The sequence below is a fragment of the Panthera leo genome, chromosome A3 (genome assembly GCF_018350215.1).
Source record: "Panthera leo isolate Ple1 chromosome A3, P.leo_Ple1_pat1.1, whole genome shotgun sequence".
Taxonomy (NCBI): Eukaryota; Metazoa; Chordata; class Mammalia; order Carnivora; family Felidae; genus Panthera; species Panthera leo.
The window spans coordinates 15,835,035-15,851,423 of NC_056681.1; the positions used below are offsets into that span (position 1 = coordinate 15,835,035).

At 52.2% G+C, this 16,389-nt stretch overlaps 1 protein-coding gene across 2 annotated transcripts in view; it reads left to right on the forward strand.

The window, feature by feature from the left end:
* The first annotated feature begins 983 nt into the window (after positions 1-983).
* RIMS4 (regulating synaptic membrane exocytosis 4) overlaps positions 984-16,389 on the forward strand; it is a 61,349-nt gene continuing 45,943 nt past the window's right edge. For both annotated transcript variants that reach the window (XM_042930872.1, XM_042930873.1), the window contains exon 1: positions 984-1,134. In XM_042930872.1, coding sequence (XP_042786806.1) covers positions 1,038-1,134 — 97 coding nt within the window. In that variant the 5' untranslated portion in view covers positions 984-1,037. The remainder of the gene's footprint in view (positions 1,135-16,389) is intronic.

Below are 16,389 nucleotides of genomic sequence, written 5' to 3' on the forward strand. Positions count from 1 at the left end.
GTTTTTTGCTCTGCGTCTTGTCCCCCCCCCCCCCCCCCCCCCCCCCCCCCCCCCCCCCGGTCTCCATAGGAGTCTGTTGTGTGTCTGTGGATGTATCTACCTCTGCAGGTCTTGTGTGAGAGTCTGAGGGTGTCTGTAGGTATATCTACCTGTGTGGGTCTCTGGAGTCTGTCTGAGGGTGTCTGTGGATTGATTCCGCAAGTGTCTCTATGAGTGAGTGAGCGAGTCTGTGGGAGCACCTGCCTGGGTGTGTGTATGAGTCTGAGGGTGTCTGTGGTGTAGCTCGCACAGTGAATGCAGTCGTGTGGGAGCCTGTCTGAGCTCCTCTGCGGGTTCATGTGTTAATCTGAGGGTCTCCGTGGGAGGCTGAGCGCTGTGCGCCGGTGGCTCTGAGTGTGTCCCCTCTGAGCCTGTGTGTGCCCCGGGTGAGGCCTCTGTCGGTAGGTGACTGGACGCCTGCATCCTGGGCGAGTCTGAGGGCTGAACGTGGGGTTGGGACAGAGTGGGGGGGGGGGGTGGGCACGGCCCCGGGACTGGGGCGCAACCCTTCCCTTCCGCTCCTCTCGCGGGGCGCGCACACCTGCCGGGCTGGGGGCGGCGAGGAGGGGCCCCACCCGCGCCCTCCAGGCTCCCACGCCCCCGCGCGCGGCGCCCCCTCCCCCGGGCGGCGCCGATTGGCTGCGGCGGCCGCTCCGAGCCCGCCCCGCGCGGCCGGCTGGGGGCGCCGCGGGCCAGAGCGCTGCGCCGCCACCTCCGTCGCCGCCGCCGCCGCCGCCACCACCGCCACCGCCGCCGCCGCCGCCGCCGCCGGGAGCACAGCGCGCCTCGGGCTCCGCGCGCCGCCCGCTCCCGGCCCGCCCGCCGCCCGCCGGCCCCGCCGCGCCCGCCAGCCCCGCCGCGGAGCCCCGGCCTAGCCCCGGGCCGCCGCCACCACGCCGCGCGCCGTACTCCGCGTTAAGAATGGGGCGGCCAAGCTGCCCAAGCCGCCCGCCGCCGCCGCCGCCGCCGCGGCCGAGGCTCCGGGCGCCGGCGCCGGCATGGAGCGCTCGCAGAGCCGCCTCAGCCTGTCCGCCTCCTTCGAGGCGCTCGCCATCTACTTCCCGTGCATGAACTCCTTCGACGACGAGGACGCGGGTAAGCGCGCCGCCCGCCCCCGATCCCCGGGGCGGTGTGTGTGGGGGGGCGGGGGCGGAGGTGGTCCCGGGAGCCGGGGCCGGAGGCCCCCTGCCCGACCGGGTGCGCCCTAAGAGGGGGCCACTCTCTCCACCCCATTGGCAGTCCCGCTCGGGATACGCCCCCACCCACGAGGCCTCAAGGTCTAGAGCTGCGGTGCCTTCTAGCCTCCAGCTGTCCCCAGGGACCCCGAGCTCCTCTGCATTCACCCCTTTCCCGCAGGTGGGCCCGTGGGGTCGCCCGGACCAGCTCTCTTTACTCACCCGAGCCTGCCGGATGCCCCCTGTCTTGTCCCTGGATCCGACCTGCCGCCCTCCCTGAGCCTCCCGCCTGTGGTGCCCACTCCTCGAGCCCCGGGGCTTTGGCAGCCTCACCCCTGGGGCTCTGACGCGCCCCCCGCCGTTGGAGGTGGCGCGCAGACCTTACTTCTCCATCTTTGTCTTGCCTGCATCCAGAGGCTCCCTGGCCAAGACCCCCGCCCTGCGCCCAAGGCCTTGAGCGTCCCCATTTGTCTCTCCTCTTCTTCCCCCAGAAGCTGGGGCTCCGGACTCCTGGTTCCTATCAGACTGGGGCGGGCCGCGGGAAGACTGGCCGGGTGCGGCCTTCCCTCCCCGCTCGTCCTGGAAGGAGACGTAGGGCGGCGCCAACTCCTCACCTGCGCACCCTCCGGAGTGTGCCCGGCCCCTGGGTGCTCTTGTCCCTGGAGTAGCCCCTTTGGGTGGGCTGAACCCGGTCACCATCCGGCGGCCCGAACCTCGCGCTCCCGGGCCTGCGCGCAGCCTCAGCCAGAGCCCGAGGGGCGGGGAAATGTAGGGAAACCTGCTCTTTGGGGCCCTGGGATCGGGAAGAGGGAACGTGAGGGCTCCGGATCTGTTTCCGCGGTGAAGTAGCGAATCCACCAACAGGTGGGGCAACTAGAGGGCTTGGGTGAGAGTTCCCCAAAGAGTGCCAGATTGGGAGTCGGCATCAGGTTCCAGTCTTGCTTCTCAGCTTATTAGCTGTGACCTTGGGCAAGTCATGTCACTCCTAGCCTCCATATCCCCATCTGTAAAATGGGATGGCAGTCCCTCAGACACGGGGTGCAGTTAAAAATGTTTTCTGAAAATCTGATGTAACAGAAGCTGAACATCTGAGAGTGAGTTCAGTGAGAGGACAAAAACGAGAGGGGTGTAGGTGGTGGGGAGTAGCAAAATGGTTTCACGGACACTTTTGAGAAGCTGATGAAAATATGAACTGTCTCTTCAAAAAATACACATACGAACCATCCTCAAAATTTTGTCTGCAGTGTTAGGGAGTTTATGGGTCCTGCTTAAGATTCCCTGCTTGCAGAGACCCTTGTCTGGTCACCGAGTTATCTGGTGAGACATGGGATGGAGCCGTGGGTAATGGGTGCTCATGTCCTCCTGCTGGAGCAAGAGGCAGGTGGAGAAAAGGTTCTCCAGAAGAATTTGTTGGCCAAGTGAATGGATGGGGGAGGGGGTGTGTGTGAGACAGAGTCCCCACAGACCTAGAGTTGGGAGTAGGGTAAAGACGGTTATTGCAAAACCATTGTACAGAATCACCATTTTATGGGAAAAAATAACCGAGGCTCAGAGGATTAACTTATCCCTTGATGTAGCTGAGGGAGGTCATTATTCTGGCCAGGTAAGGAGGTATGGAGGGGCTGTGCAACACAGTGGCCTCCACTGAAGGAAATGAGGTTAGCATGAGGGCTGGGAGAGGGATCCCCACCAGCAGAAGTGAGATGATGCTTCCACCTTTCACTTAATGGTCAAGGACTCTCCTGAAGTTCAATAGGCTACCTGGTCTCAAGAGGCAGGTTGGGCAGGAGCATGGGTTTGGAGGTGCAGGGACAGGGACAATGGCAGGGACAGTTAGGTTTTTCTCCTAAGTCATATCCCATGTCATGGGTCAGACGCCTTGGTTATGATTGCTGGTTGCAGGCAAGTTGTTCCGATTTCGCTTAAGTCAGAATAGAGTCCTTGATGTTATAATAGAGATTTTTTTTTTTTTTAAAGATCCTACCTGATGTTTTTTCCAGCAAGTTTCTTCAAATTCTTGTCTTGGACTCGGAAGAGACCTCGAAATCATCCTGTCCAACCCCTTTTTGAGCTCAAGTGGATGAGTGTATATGTGTGTGTGTGTGTGTGTGTGTGTGTGTGTGTAACCCAAGGTCATCCAATGAGGTAGGCATAGAGCTGAGACTAAAATCAGGTTTCCAGTTCTCTTTCCAGTAAACTATTAGCCCTCTGTCTGAAAGAGGATTTTTTAAAAAACTAAATCTAACTGTGTAGAAAATGGTTCCCAGGTGAGGAGGCCCCAGGGAACGGCTGCCAGCCAAGAGTTTGGTTTGGGCATCTTGGGCTCATTGTCTGCTCATCTTAAGGGATGCTTTGAGTTTGGGAGGGGGAGGGAGAAAGTCAAGTTTCATTTCCGGAAGACTAATGAGTGTGTGGTAAAAATCGGAAGTAGGAAACATTGTCTTGGTGCTTAATTTCTCTTGTTCTTCTCAAAGTCATTAATTTTCTCCTAAAAAAAGCCTTTTGGATTTATTCTTTTAGAACAGCACCGTGCTGAACTAATTTCTAAAAGCAGTTTGAATAATCTATCACATGCTAGACAGAGACTGCTTCAGTAGGAGGGCTATCAGAACTGGCTTCCCTCTGCCTTCCACTGCCCTGATCCCTCCTCCCCTGGCCCATGAATGCAGGGCTGTCTGATGGCTTAGAGGTGTGTCCCTGATGGCTTCTGGCTCATCTAGATGCCTCCTCTTTGATGCTGCTTCCAAATCCTATTGAATGCATCGTGTCCATCACCCAGGTTGAGCCAGAGCCATCTTCAGGGTTCACCTGCACCTTCAGCTGGTTACCTGAGAAACTGTGTGAGGAGAAGTCTATTTCATTAGTCTTAACTGGGCCAGAGTATTTTCCTGCATCGGGCTTGGGAGCCTTGGACATTTTGTGAGCATAGGAAGCTGCTCCTTCCTCCCACCCTGTTCTAGCCACCCTAAAGCTCAGGATGCTGGTCATTGTAGATTCCTAGAATTCTTCCCAAGGAGCATCTCTGCCCCAACCTTGCACTCTGAACTCATTTCTTATGCTGCTTTTGTCCCTTTTCCAAAGATGCTGGGGGCTTTAGAGAGACATGGACTGGGGGGGCATTTTCCTGTACATACCTTCATTGCTCAGCCTCGCTGGCTCTGGGTTTGTAATTGGGGAGTTAGATACATGACCTCAGCTTTTTCATCTGAATGAGGGAGAAAGTAATAGTGTGGACTGCATAGGGTCAACATTTTTTAAATTATTACCTTTTGATAGGCATCCTCCTACACATTTTAAATATATTATTTTAATTCTTTTGTCATAGCAACCCTATAAAATTAACATTTAACATCCCCATTATCAGATAAGAAAACTGAGGTACAGAGAGTACTTGTTCAAGGTCACTCAGCCAAGAAGTGAGGGAGTTAGGATTTGAACTTGAGCAATCTGACTGAAACATCTATGCTTTTGATTATTACATTGTTTTTGCCATGCAAAGGGCTTAGTACAGTATCTCGCACCGGGTAGGCTCGCAATACCTGTTAGCTATTATCAAATTATCAAATAAGATTTGTTTCTGAGCATGACTGTAAACTAGCATCTGTGGGATTCTCAAAATGTTAGCTTTCATAATTTTTGTAAGCTAATTTAATTGCATTGTGAAAGCTATTAAGGCAGAGTTGGGCCCTCTTTCTTGGCAGCGGTTTAAAGATGGGGATTTGGGGGACTTGCTTGTGGAACAAGAGGGTGGGGAGCAGTCCAGCTCCCTGTTTCCCCGTTCTTCCTTAACAGTTAATTTTCTTCACATCTATTGTCTTAGCCTTGCTACGGTGCATTGGGGCACTGCTGGGGAGTAAGGGTATCTCCACTTTACAATAAATACCAAAGGCGGTTGTTAACATCAGGGTCTGGAATTGAGGATGGTGTCCGTGAGTCTGACCAAGTGGGTTCGGCATCCAATTCTCCCTGGCCTGGGAGAAGGGCGGAGAAGCGGGAGCAGCCAGCTCTGATTTGCCCATAGGATGCTTCGATCCAGCACTGGAGAAAGTTGCCATGGCAACACCGGCCGGCTACCAGTCCCTCGCTTAGCGGTTAGGGCCACATCTCTGGGCTGCAAAGCCCTTCACTGCACCGCCTTCTTCCGCTCAGGCCAAATCTGGTGGGTGGGGCGGCATGGTGGATGGGTCCCACAAACTAGTACCAAAGCCCACTCCCGTTGTTTTTGGAGAGGGGGAAATAGAGGGGTTTGTCTGAGTTTCTTCTCCTGGATTGTGGGGCGGAGATGCCTGTATCCTGCCAGACAGATCCCGGCAGGGGGAGTTAGAGCTCTCATTCTTGCCCCCACCCCAGGCACCTGGAAGGACAGCACTGGACCTCCTTCCCCACCCCCAGTCTACTCCATTTGGCAGAGTTTTCTTTCCCAGACCAAGTGCTAACTTTTGTCCTTGAAATTTGACCTGAGCTTTCCCTGAGAAACAAAACGTCCTGCTGTCCCACCCCTTCCCTCTGAGTTGGTGGGTGGGAACACAGTGCTTCAGCCTCAGAGCAGGACTAGGACTGAGTGGATAAGGGGGAAAGGTGAGGGAGACGCCTTAAAATATCCTTCGGGATCAGGTCCACTTGAGGTGTGAGGCTGAGGTTTTGAAGCCTCCACTCCCACCCTTTTTTCTAGGGCAGGCCACTTTCTGTCCCCCTCAGTCCCCTCCCTCAATTTACCACCAAGTGCTGTAATCTTCTGTGTGTTTGGGGAGATGTGCAGAACTCTTCCAGATTTGGGTAACTGAGGCCTGGTAAAGAATTGAACCAATTTTTTTTCCATCGTTCATGTCACAGGGTGGGGTGAGAGTATGGACCCAAACTACTTTATCTGAGTCAAATTATCCTGAAAGAAGCATCTCAGAAGAGTCGGGTGCATGGGGATTCACTCCTTCCCCCACTACCCAGATCATTGCCCTGCAGAACTGCCTCGATGCCTTGAGAGCTCTTTCCTTAAATCCCTCTCCCTCAGACACCCCCCTTCCCTGTCCCCAAGCAGCCAGACTCATGGCTCCTGCTTCCTTGAGTTTGCAGTTGCCAGAGGCCTGTCTGGCTCTGTTTGGTGGGAAGCGGGAAGCGGGAAGAAGGGCTCCATCCACCTCGGCTCCCTCTGCAGGTGGCGCTCTGCCTCCCTCCCCACCCGTCCTCCTGGCAGGCTGAGTGAGGGCGGGGTGGAGGTGTGGAGGAGAGCGGGAGTGTGAGAGCGCCTCCGTGTCAGCTGACCTCTCCAGGCTCTGGGCCTTTTACTTTGCCTCCTCTTTTCATTTTGGCTTTGACAACCATCGCTTCAGCGTTTCTTTTAAGAATTGCTGGAGAGGTGCCAGTCTGGGCGATGTGCTCAAAAGGGCGCAAACACGTCCTGCGCTGTAACCTGTGCCCCCCACCCTGTTCCAGGGCTACTTGCAATCTCCCTGTCTTACTGTCACCCCCGTCTTACTGTCAGATCTCCAGTGCGGCAACCCCCCCCCCCCCCCCCCCGCCTCCCCGCCAGTCACCTGGAGTGACCACATTGCAATCCACTGTCTCCCCTGCCAGTTACTCCATGGGGCTAGCATTGGACTCCACTATGGCTCTGGGGCCTCAGGCAGGTCCTTTAACCTTCCTGAGCCTCGGTTTCCTCTTCTGGAAAAAGGGTTAAATATCCTGTCTAGCATCTCTTAGGGTTATAAAAATAAAATGATTGAAAGTCTTGCTTGGCTGTGCTCCGTGCTTTCCCTGATCTTACCGGATTCTATAGCAACCAGAAGGGTAGCTACTGTTACAGATGTACCCATTTTGCTGATGGGGAAAAGCCAAGCGGCTTAGAGTAGTTTAATGACTTTCTTGGGTTGCACAGTGGTGATTCACAAACTGAGATGTGTTTGACTCCAGAGGCCACCCTCTGCCTCTTGGCATGAAATGAGATTCCAGGTGGGAGAGGGCTGTGTATGCCCTGGGGGCTGTGCTCGTGCTAACAAAACAGCAAGTGACAGAGGCTGGGGTGTGGAGTCCTGTTCAGATTCAGATATGCCCCTCCAGCATCTGCCATCCCACTCCAGTCCACTGGATTGCCTTTCTGGCCATCATTTCCTGGATGATCCCCATCACGGGGCTGTGCCTGGCCTCCTTGAAGAATCCAGTTGTCTGCCCTGGCCCTGGGGGCCGAGCCGTCACCTGCCTCTCCAGACCGATGTAGGCCAGGGCTGGATTATATTTAACGCTGTGCTATTTCTACTTGACAGCTCTAGAGCGCCATCCCCCCTCCCCTTTCTCCTTCCTCCCTCCTCCCTTTCTGATTCACTCGGAAACTGACGTGGCTGATGTCAGTGCCTTATTCTTAGCCCCCGTAATTGTAACTGCATTTAGCAGTGCGCACTTCATTAACAGTTTCTGCGATGGGGGAGTGAGGTGACTGCGTGCCTGGGTAGGGACCTGGTGGGGGTGAGGAGGGGGCAGCTGCTGCAGGACCCCGGCCAGCTGCTGCTTCTGGATGGACCAGCTGGGTGGCTTCTAGGCCTGGCCTCCCAAGACTGGCACTCTTAGAAGGGACCTTGGAGAGCATCTAGTCCTTCCCTCATTAGGCAGGGAAGGAAACTGAGGCTCAGAGAGGCAGAATGGCTTGCCAGAGTCACATGTCCAGGGCTCTGGCCTCTGAGTCCAGGTTTTCTTCTTTGGCATTTACTTATTCAACTAATATTTAACTAGCTGCTCAGTGCCAAACAGTATGCTAAGTGCTGAGGACATATGAGGGAACAAGGCAGACATGGTTTCTGCTCTCATGGAGTTATGTTCTGGGGTGGGGGAAACAGACAATAAACAGGAAGCAATTAAAATATAAGTAATTTCAGATTGTGTTAAGTGAAATGAAAAAAAAAAAAAAACTGATGGGATAGAAGATAACAATAAGTAAGGTAGTCAGGGAAGACTCACTGAGGAAGTGACATTTGAGTTGCGGCCTAAATGATGAAGAGCCAGCAGTGGGAATCTGAGAGCGTAGAGTGATCTAGGCAGAGACAACCACTGGTGCAAAGGCCCTGAGGTCAATGTGAGCTTGGGTGTTTATGGAACAAAAAGTGTGGTTTCATAGAATGGATGAGGGGACACAAGGTCAGAGAAGTAAGCTGGGGACAGATCGCTCAACCTTGCAGACAGTAAAGAGTATCAGGTGGGGAAACCGGGTCCAGAGGGGGAAGAGAAAAGGCCCTCCATCTGTGTAAAGTCAGGGAGAGAAGCCAAGAACTCATGCCTCCTGAATCCCTATTTTATTCCTTAGACATAGGTGGCTGTGCCTTTAAATGCATCGCGTGGCTTCGTTTCACATTGTAGCTGGAGGGCACTGTGGAGTCTGGGCAGGGCTCCTGCTCCGCCCTCCCTTGCATGCCCACCTCCCCTCCTTGAGTCTTACCTGACCCAGCTTCATAGCTCCTCAGGCTGATGTAGCCGTGAAAGACCCCAGGGAGCTTCTGTTTTGCGACAGAGAGAACATGGCTTTGGAATCCAACAGACCTGAATTTTCATCCTGCTTCTGCCACTTCTAAATTGTGTGACTTTGGGCAAGTGGCTTCAGCTCTCTAGGGCTCCATTTCCTCATCTGTACAATGGGGGAATAGTAAGTTCTTCAAAGGGTTATCATGAGGAATAAGTGGTGTGATGCCCAGGATGCACCTAGTCCAGAATGGGCATGTGGAATGAAGGTTTCCTCGGTTATAGGGATGAATGAGATCGTGTGTTCCATGCTGAGCTCATAATAGATGCTCTCTTAGGGGTAGCTGCTGCAGTTGTGGCTAGTCCTGTCCGTTTCAGTGGGTCACGGTCACCTAAGGGGCTTGTTAAAACTCAGATTGCTGGGTGCCACCCCAGCGTGTCTCATTCAGCCTGGAGTAGAAGCTGAGACTCTTCATTTCTACCAAGTTCCCAGATGATGCTGATACCAATGCTGCTAGTCCAGGGACCCTGCCTTGGGAACTACTGGGTTAGAGAAAAAAGCTGGAGAGAAATGAAGGGTTCTTAACATAGGATGTCTCCTGGCTACCTGTGTCTTAGATGCTGGGACATTGGGTACCAAATTCAGTAGCTGGGAATAGTCTTCGGGCGTTCCTGTCTCCAGCACATGGTCTCAGATCAAATGAGCCTCAGATGCTGCCCTGCTTTGTACTGGTTTAACGTGTGGGACCCCATAAATCCCTTTGGAAGTCATCTGTATAAATGATAAATGAGTCAATGTGAATAACACATTGGGCCTTAATATCGTTTTGTGGGATATTGGATTCAGTTCTGGGGATTCTGAGGGGTTCAAGTCTAGTGCCTTTACCAGAGGGAACAGGACACAGTCCCTTTCCTGAATTGGAGAAAGGCAGGGCTATGTCTTAAAACCGGCAGGTTCATTTGAGGACAAGCCTCTGCTGGGAAAAAGTAAATCAAAGGAATCATCAATGTTGAGGGGCAAAATGCTGGGAAATGCTACCAAGGGAATTTACTGAGTCAGTTAATTTAGATGTGTCTAAGAAAAGGGTCTCTGGTAATTTTCTGAGGAAGGTTGAGATTTAGCTCAGGTTGGAGGTAGTGGGGGACAAAGCTTATGATGTGATAAGATTCCCACCCGGTCCCATAAAACTCGGAGTCTGAAGACCAAGGCATTTACAAATAGTTTCCAGGTGGGACTTGTCTGAAACTGATAGGAAGGAGTCTCCGGGAGAGGGGGCTCAGGGACGGAAAGGAGGACGGGCTTTGGCTTTGAGTCTCTGCCATGTACCGGCTGTGTCTCTTGACTACGATATGTAACTCTTATGTGCAGCCTCATCTTTTGCAAAATGGAGTGAATAACTCCTACCTCGTGAGACTTAGAGGTAACGTACGTACTACCCATAGGGCATCCGGGAGATGGAAGCTACTGCCTTTCCAGCTACGGTAGACTGCCTGGGTGCAGGACGGGCGGGATGGGGGGGTGGGGCCTCACACCCGGGGTTGGGACTCGTGGCTCTGCTCTGGTTTGCCGGCGTTCGCTGTGTGCTGAGTGGAGCCCAAGAGGCTGCACGAGGAATCAGGGAAGAGGTCTCCGTTCAGCCGCTGAATTTCAGCATCTTCTACAACCACTTCCCTTTGTCTTTTGGGCCTCAGAATGCCCATCTGCAGAAGGAGGGTCTGTTTAGGCACAACCAGAGTCTTCCAGAAAACAGAGGACACTTGTCCAGATCCTCCCCCCGCCCCCCCATCTCCTCCTTTGCATTCCGACCCTGCTCAGCCCCTCTGTGGTCATTTTTATCCCCAGAGTATCCCACCTGGCACCATTTCTCTCTAGCTGGTCCTTGGCTGATTGGTCATTGAATAATTTTGAAAAGATTAAGTGCTATTTGGAGTAGGCAATAAATGCAGATGGTGCGGCATTAAAAATTTTTTTTGTTTATTTTTCAGAGAGAGAGAGAGAGAGAGAGTGTGTGTGTGTGTGTGTGTGTGAGAGAGAGAGAGAGAGAGAGAGAGAGAGAGAGAGAGAGAGTCAGTGCTGGAGGGGCAGAGAGAGGCAGAAAGAGAATCGCAAGTAGGCTCTGAGCTGTCAGCACAGAGCCCGATGTGGGACTCAAACTCACAAACCGTGAGATCTTGACATGAGCCGAAACCAAGTCAGATGCTTAACTGACTGAGCCACCCAGGCGCCCCTAGATGGTGCAGCATTTTAAAAGCACGCAAAGTATCCAATGAAAACTGTTCTGGATGCCTCCATCTTCTGACTCTCCTGCCCCATCCCCAGGACAAACACTGTTTCCAGCTCTTTCTGCTGTTACCGATGATATGTTACAGTGAAAAAGCCAGACCTCACCAATGACACGCAAGGAAGCATCCGTCTCCATCCCTCCCACCTCAGCCACCCAGTCCTACTCCTAATACCATTGTGGTCTTTTAGGCTGCCAGCTTCTTCTTTATTTTCCAGTTAGCAGATTCTTATCTTTTTTTAAATGTTTATTTATTTTTGAGAGAGAGACACACACAGAGCACAAGCTGGGGGGGGGGGGAGGCGGGCAGAGAGAGAGGGAGATACAGAATCTGAAGCAGGATTCAGGCTCTGAACTGTCTGCACAGAGCCTGAAGTGGGGCTCAAACTCACAAACTGTGAGATCGTGACCTCAGCTGAAGTCAGACGCTTAACCTACTGAGCCAGGCGCCCCATCCAGTTAGCGGATTCTTATTAAGCACTTATGGTGGTGGTTAGCTCTGCGTCAGGCACTGTGAAGGTTTGAGAGTAGTCAGACTAGGCAGTGTAGCTTGGTGGGGTTTATGATGCAGACTCTGCAGCCAGATGGCCTGGGTTTGAATACTGGCTTTGCTGCTTATTGGCTGTGTGACCTTGAGCAAGTTACTTCTCTGAGCCTCAGTTTCCTTAACCATAAAAGGGGTTAATAATAGCTCCTCCCTTCCCTGAAGGTATGATGAGGATCAAATGAGTAAGTATTTGTAAAGTGCTTTGTAGAGAGCCCACACACAGCAAAAGTGTGTCAAGAGTGTAAGCTATTACTATCTTGGAGCCTCCAAGCTGGGAGTCTCTCTGAGGTCATCTGCTCGTCTTCATTGAGGCCCAGAGAAGGATCGCCTGGTTTGGCCAAAGCCTCACAGCAGGTCTGTGGCAAAGCCAGGAATAGAGCTGATGTTTTTGGATTCCCAGCCAGGGCCTTTTCCTCTCCTGTGAGGTGCCCCAAGTGGCCACTGTGGACCCTGTCTGCACCTGAAGCTTTAAGTCCTCACCCTGCATCTCCAACACTCAGTGTCCCTGGGAATTGCTGCCTGGAGTTGCCTGGGGAGTGGGTGGGAGGATGTGTCACTAATTGGGGCCTGTAATGGAAATTAATTAGTTCCTCAGCAAGTGTCTCAAGAAACATCTTTCATCTGCCTGGGCCCAACATCAAGACTGAACCAGGCGCCTCTGGGCCCCAGGCCAGGACCAACCCATCCCAAGCCATCTGGCCCCCGGAACCTGCCACTTCTGCCCAGCCTCTGTTGGGTGTGCTCAGTTCTGGGAGAGGGACCCCCACACCGGGAAGTTTGGCCCTGTTGGGAATCAAGTGGGTGCCACTAGCCCCGGAGAAATGAGCCTGCGGAGTGTTCTTAGGCTCCTCCCAGGAGTCTTCACGTTGAAAAGAATGCAGGGGAGGGAAGAACTCTTCCTTCCTGTTGCTGGGCCTGAGACTTGGGCTCTTGTGCAGGTGATGTGCTGTGCAGTCCTTTCAGGGGAGGCCTATTAGAGGGATGCACGATGGGCAGGAAAAGAGGCAGCTAAAGGTGGGCACTCAGCTGTGGGCTAGCCTCAGCCTGATTTGCGGGAAGCTCTAGGGAGCAGGTGGCATTGCAGAGTTGACCGGCCTCCTGCACTCCCATATCAGTCGGTCATTGGCTGTGGGCAGTCCCCAAAGGTCAGGACATAACTCTTGGGGCAAGGCAGCTCCCATTGGCTAAGGGCCGTTCTCCAAAGAAAGGGCAGCTGTGAGCCAGGACCTGCAGCTGCTCACAGCAGCTATGGGATGGCTGTCCTGCTTGGTGAAGGTGATCTGGCTAGGCTGGATCCACCCGCTGACCGTCTGGAAACTTCTGGCTGAGCAGTGTCCACCCCTAATTCAGGTCACCCTCTCCACAGCCCCACAAGGTGTGTACGATGATCATGGTAGGTGGGCTGGAAGAATCAAGGATCTGGATGGACTCTTGACTTGGCCACGGTCACACAGCTAGTGAAGGGTAGGACAGGGCTTCAAATCCAGGTCTGCCTCTAGCACATACGGTCTTTTCCAACATTCTGTACTGCATTTCATTTTTTTCGTGAATGTATTTGTATGTTTCATGCTTCTTAGTGGGCTTCTAAGTACCTCTCTGAAGGGTGTCTGTCTTGATGTTCAAGCCCTTTGGGTTTGGCAGAACATTTTTGCCTGTTTGAATTCACCTGATCTTCTTGGAAAATTGACCCTGTTTCCAGAGAGGTGGGCAAAGGCCCCAATAGGCTGCCTGAAGAGAAGGGTTAAGGGATAGCCGATTTGTCATGGAATGAGCCCTGGATTTGAGACCCCATTTCTGCCAGTTTGCCGATTGAATGACCATGGGCTCCTCTTTGAGCCTTGCTTTCCTCTTTGGATGAACAAGTCCATGGCTGTAAGCCACAGGTAACTCTGAAGGTATTCTAATAATACTGCACATAGCAAGGACTTGGCAAGGTTTTGACTGGGGTGGGGGTGGGGAGTTCAAAACCAGAGCTGACCTCTGCAGTGTGTGTGCAGGGAATAGTCTCACATTAAGGCCTGCAAATGGGCACAGTGACACCCTGCTGTCCAGGTTTGGGTTCCCCCAGAAGCAGTTCCTGAAACAAGGCTTTGAGTAAGTATTAGGATGGACCACATGAAATTGCCATTTTTAGGAGTCAAACAGTCGCATAGCAATTGTACACAGTTTGTGTGGTTCACAGAGGTGATCACTGAAAACTTCAGGAGAGGTGTGAGAGAAAGTGAGTTAGGGAACGAAGTGATATCAGCCCCTGACTGAGGGCAAGCAGGGTTAAGTCTTGCTGGGGGCTTCTGGAAGATTGTATAAAGGGACAGACAGTGGTTATTTTAGTCTTTGTGGACCATAAGGTGTCTCTTACCACTGCTGTTACACAGTTGGAGCTCGAAAGCAGCCAGAGAGAATATGTAAATGGATGAGTGAGGCTGTGTTCTAATAAAACTTTATTTACAACAATAAGCAGTGAGCTAGTTTAACTCCTGGGTGGTAGTTTGCAGACCCCTGGAGTAGAACAGGCACCCCGGTTATCCCACCCAGGGGGGAGGGAGCTGGGGTATGTATACAGCAATTGCTGTCAGTCAGTGGTTGAAGGCCGTGGGGGTTGGGCTGGGGAGTATTTGTTGCTGTCCTTTCCCGCCTGCCACAGGTGGTAGCCCTCAAGCTACAAAGTCTAGTTTCTGGCAACAGGAAGTCAGGCCAGTGGTCACTGACGGTAGTAAAGATCCAGGACAGGGGACCAACAACATCGCTTATGCCAGTTTTGGGGGATGGCTGTGCTTGGAAGAGTGTACTGGAAAGAGAATGGCAGCGTGAACAGGAAAACACATTTTGGGGGGGGGGGACAGATTATTTTTTAACTTCTTATTTCCAGGCTTTCCAGCCATTTGTTACTTTTAGGCAAAAACTTGCTCCTCCATTCTTGGCAGTCTAGTTTGCGTTTTCTACCTCCATGCCTCTGCTTCAGCAGTTTCCTTTTCTGGGATGCCTTCCCCCTCCTCCTTCAGGGCTCCAATGCCACCGCCTCCAGGAAGTACACTTCTCTTTTCTCACAGGGAGTTGATCGCTCCTCCTGGGCAATCACAGCACTTTTCTCTCTCACAGGCGGTTGCAGAATGTGGTTTCTGTCATTTTTCTACTGCCACACCAAGAGCTCCTCTGGATCAAGGACTGTGTGATTCCCTGTCTGTATCCCACCTCAGGGGCATTGATTTGGGAAAGGTGGAGCTGAATCCCAAACCCCTCCCTCCCTCCTATGCTCCCTACCACCTCCGTTTCTCCCTCTTTTCTGCCAGTAGTTGCTGTTGGCAAGGCCCTGTCCTAGGTGCTGATGACCCAAGAAAAACCCAGTCTTAATCTGTCCCTTAAACTCTCATGGAATTTACTGTCTGGTGGGTGGAGGGGCTAGGCATTAGATTACCCAAAGGAATAACTAATAATTTGTTCACTACTGTGGTAAGTGCCATACGGGACAAGTGGGGGGGGGGCCAGGAAAGGCTCTGGCTGGGAGAACTGACCTGCCCTGGGTTGGGGGGTGCAGGGAAGGGGCCAGCTAAGCTGAGATCTGAGGGATGAGTTGGCCAAGTAGGGGAAGGGGGACCCAAGACAGGATGCCATCCATATGCAGAGAGGACAGACTTGGAAGTCAGCTAAGGGAGTAAGGGGTCGAATCCTTGATTCTCTCAGTTTGTATGGCTGTCTCCCCTTTTCTCCTCTTTGCTACATAAATGGGAGATATTAACTGTAATTGCTACAACATGGCAGAATTATGGGTAGTTTGGTCTTTTTTTTTTTTTTTTTTTGTAGTTTCCAAATTTTCTACAATGGATATGTCATGGTGAAAATTGAGAGCTTTAGTCTGAAGACCTATCCCCACTGGTAGTTGTGTGACCTTAACCATGTCATTTAATCACATGGTGCTTCTCCTTCCCTCTCTGTAAAATGGGAAGAATATAGTGATGATTTACACGCAGCGCCCATCACATTCTGACACTTCACCTCCATTCATTTATTCAAGCCTTACAACTACCCTGTGAGGTAGATACTATCAATATGCCTGTTTAATTGGTGAGGAAACAGGCACAGAGAGATTAAGTACATTGCCCAAGATCACACAGCTCATCAGAGTCAGAGGCAGGATTCATATCCAGCTGTGTGACTCTAAAATCTGAACTTAACCACTTGGCTATACTACCTACCTCTCAGGGTAGGAATGAGAATTAATGAGAGGACATCTGTCAAGCCCTTAGCCCTTAGCATAGTGTGTGACACATAGTGCTCTGTAAATATTAGCTCATGTTATTATTAGCAGCTGTGCAAAGGCCCTGTGGTGGGAGGGGGACATGGTGTTTTGAAAACCCAGGGAAGGGAGCATGTGGTTGGCAAAGTAGCAGGACTAGACCATACTAGATCTTTAAAGTCAAGAATCCTGGACTTACAGACAGTTGAGCCCCAGTTGGGTTTCTCAAGGGAAGCCACAGACTCAAATCTGGGGTTTGCAAGGACTTGTCTGGCTGCAGGTGGGAGCCAAGAGGCCCTGGGATGACTCCTTTTGGTTATAGTGACTTTCCCCAAATGGGTCTGACCATTCCAGCATTGAATCCTCAGACCATGGTGATGATGATCTTCGGGTGTCTCGGCTGGCTGTGTGGGCTAGAGTGCAAGACACAAAAAAGTCAGGAGTGTGTCACCAGTCTGGTCTGGTGATGCTGGGAGGCTGGGAAGTGCCAGTTTGAAGGCAGGAACAAATTACTCTCCTGGAGATGAGGCCGGGCCAATTCCTGCCGTGTTACATTATTAAATTTGTAATCTTCGTTCTAATACTTCCCAGCAGTGAATAAGAACCAAATTTAAAATGCTGGCTTTACATTTCTGGAATGAAGCTCTTTGTCAAGAACTCTTGAAACCCGTA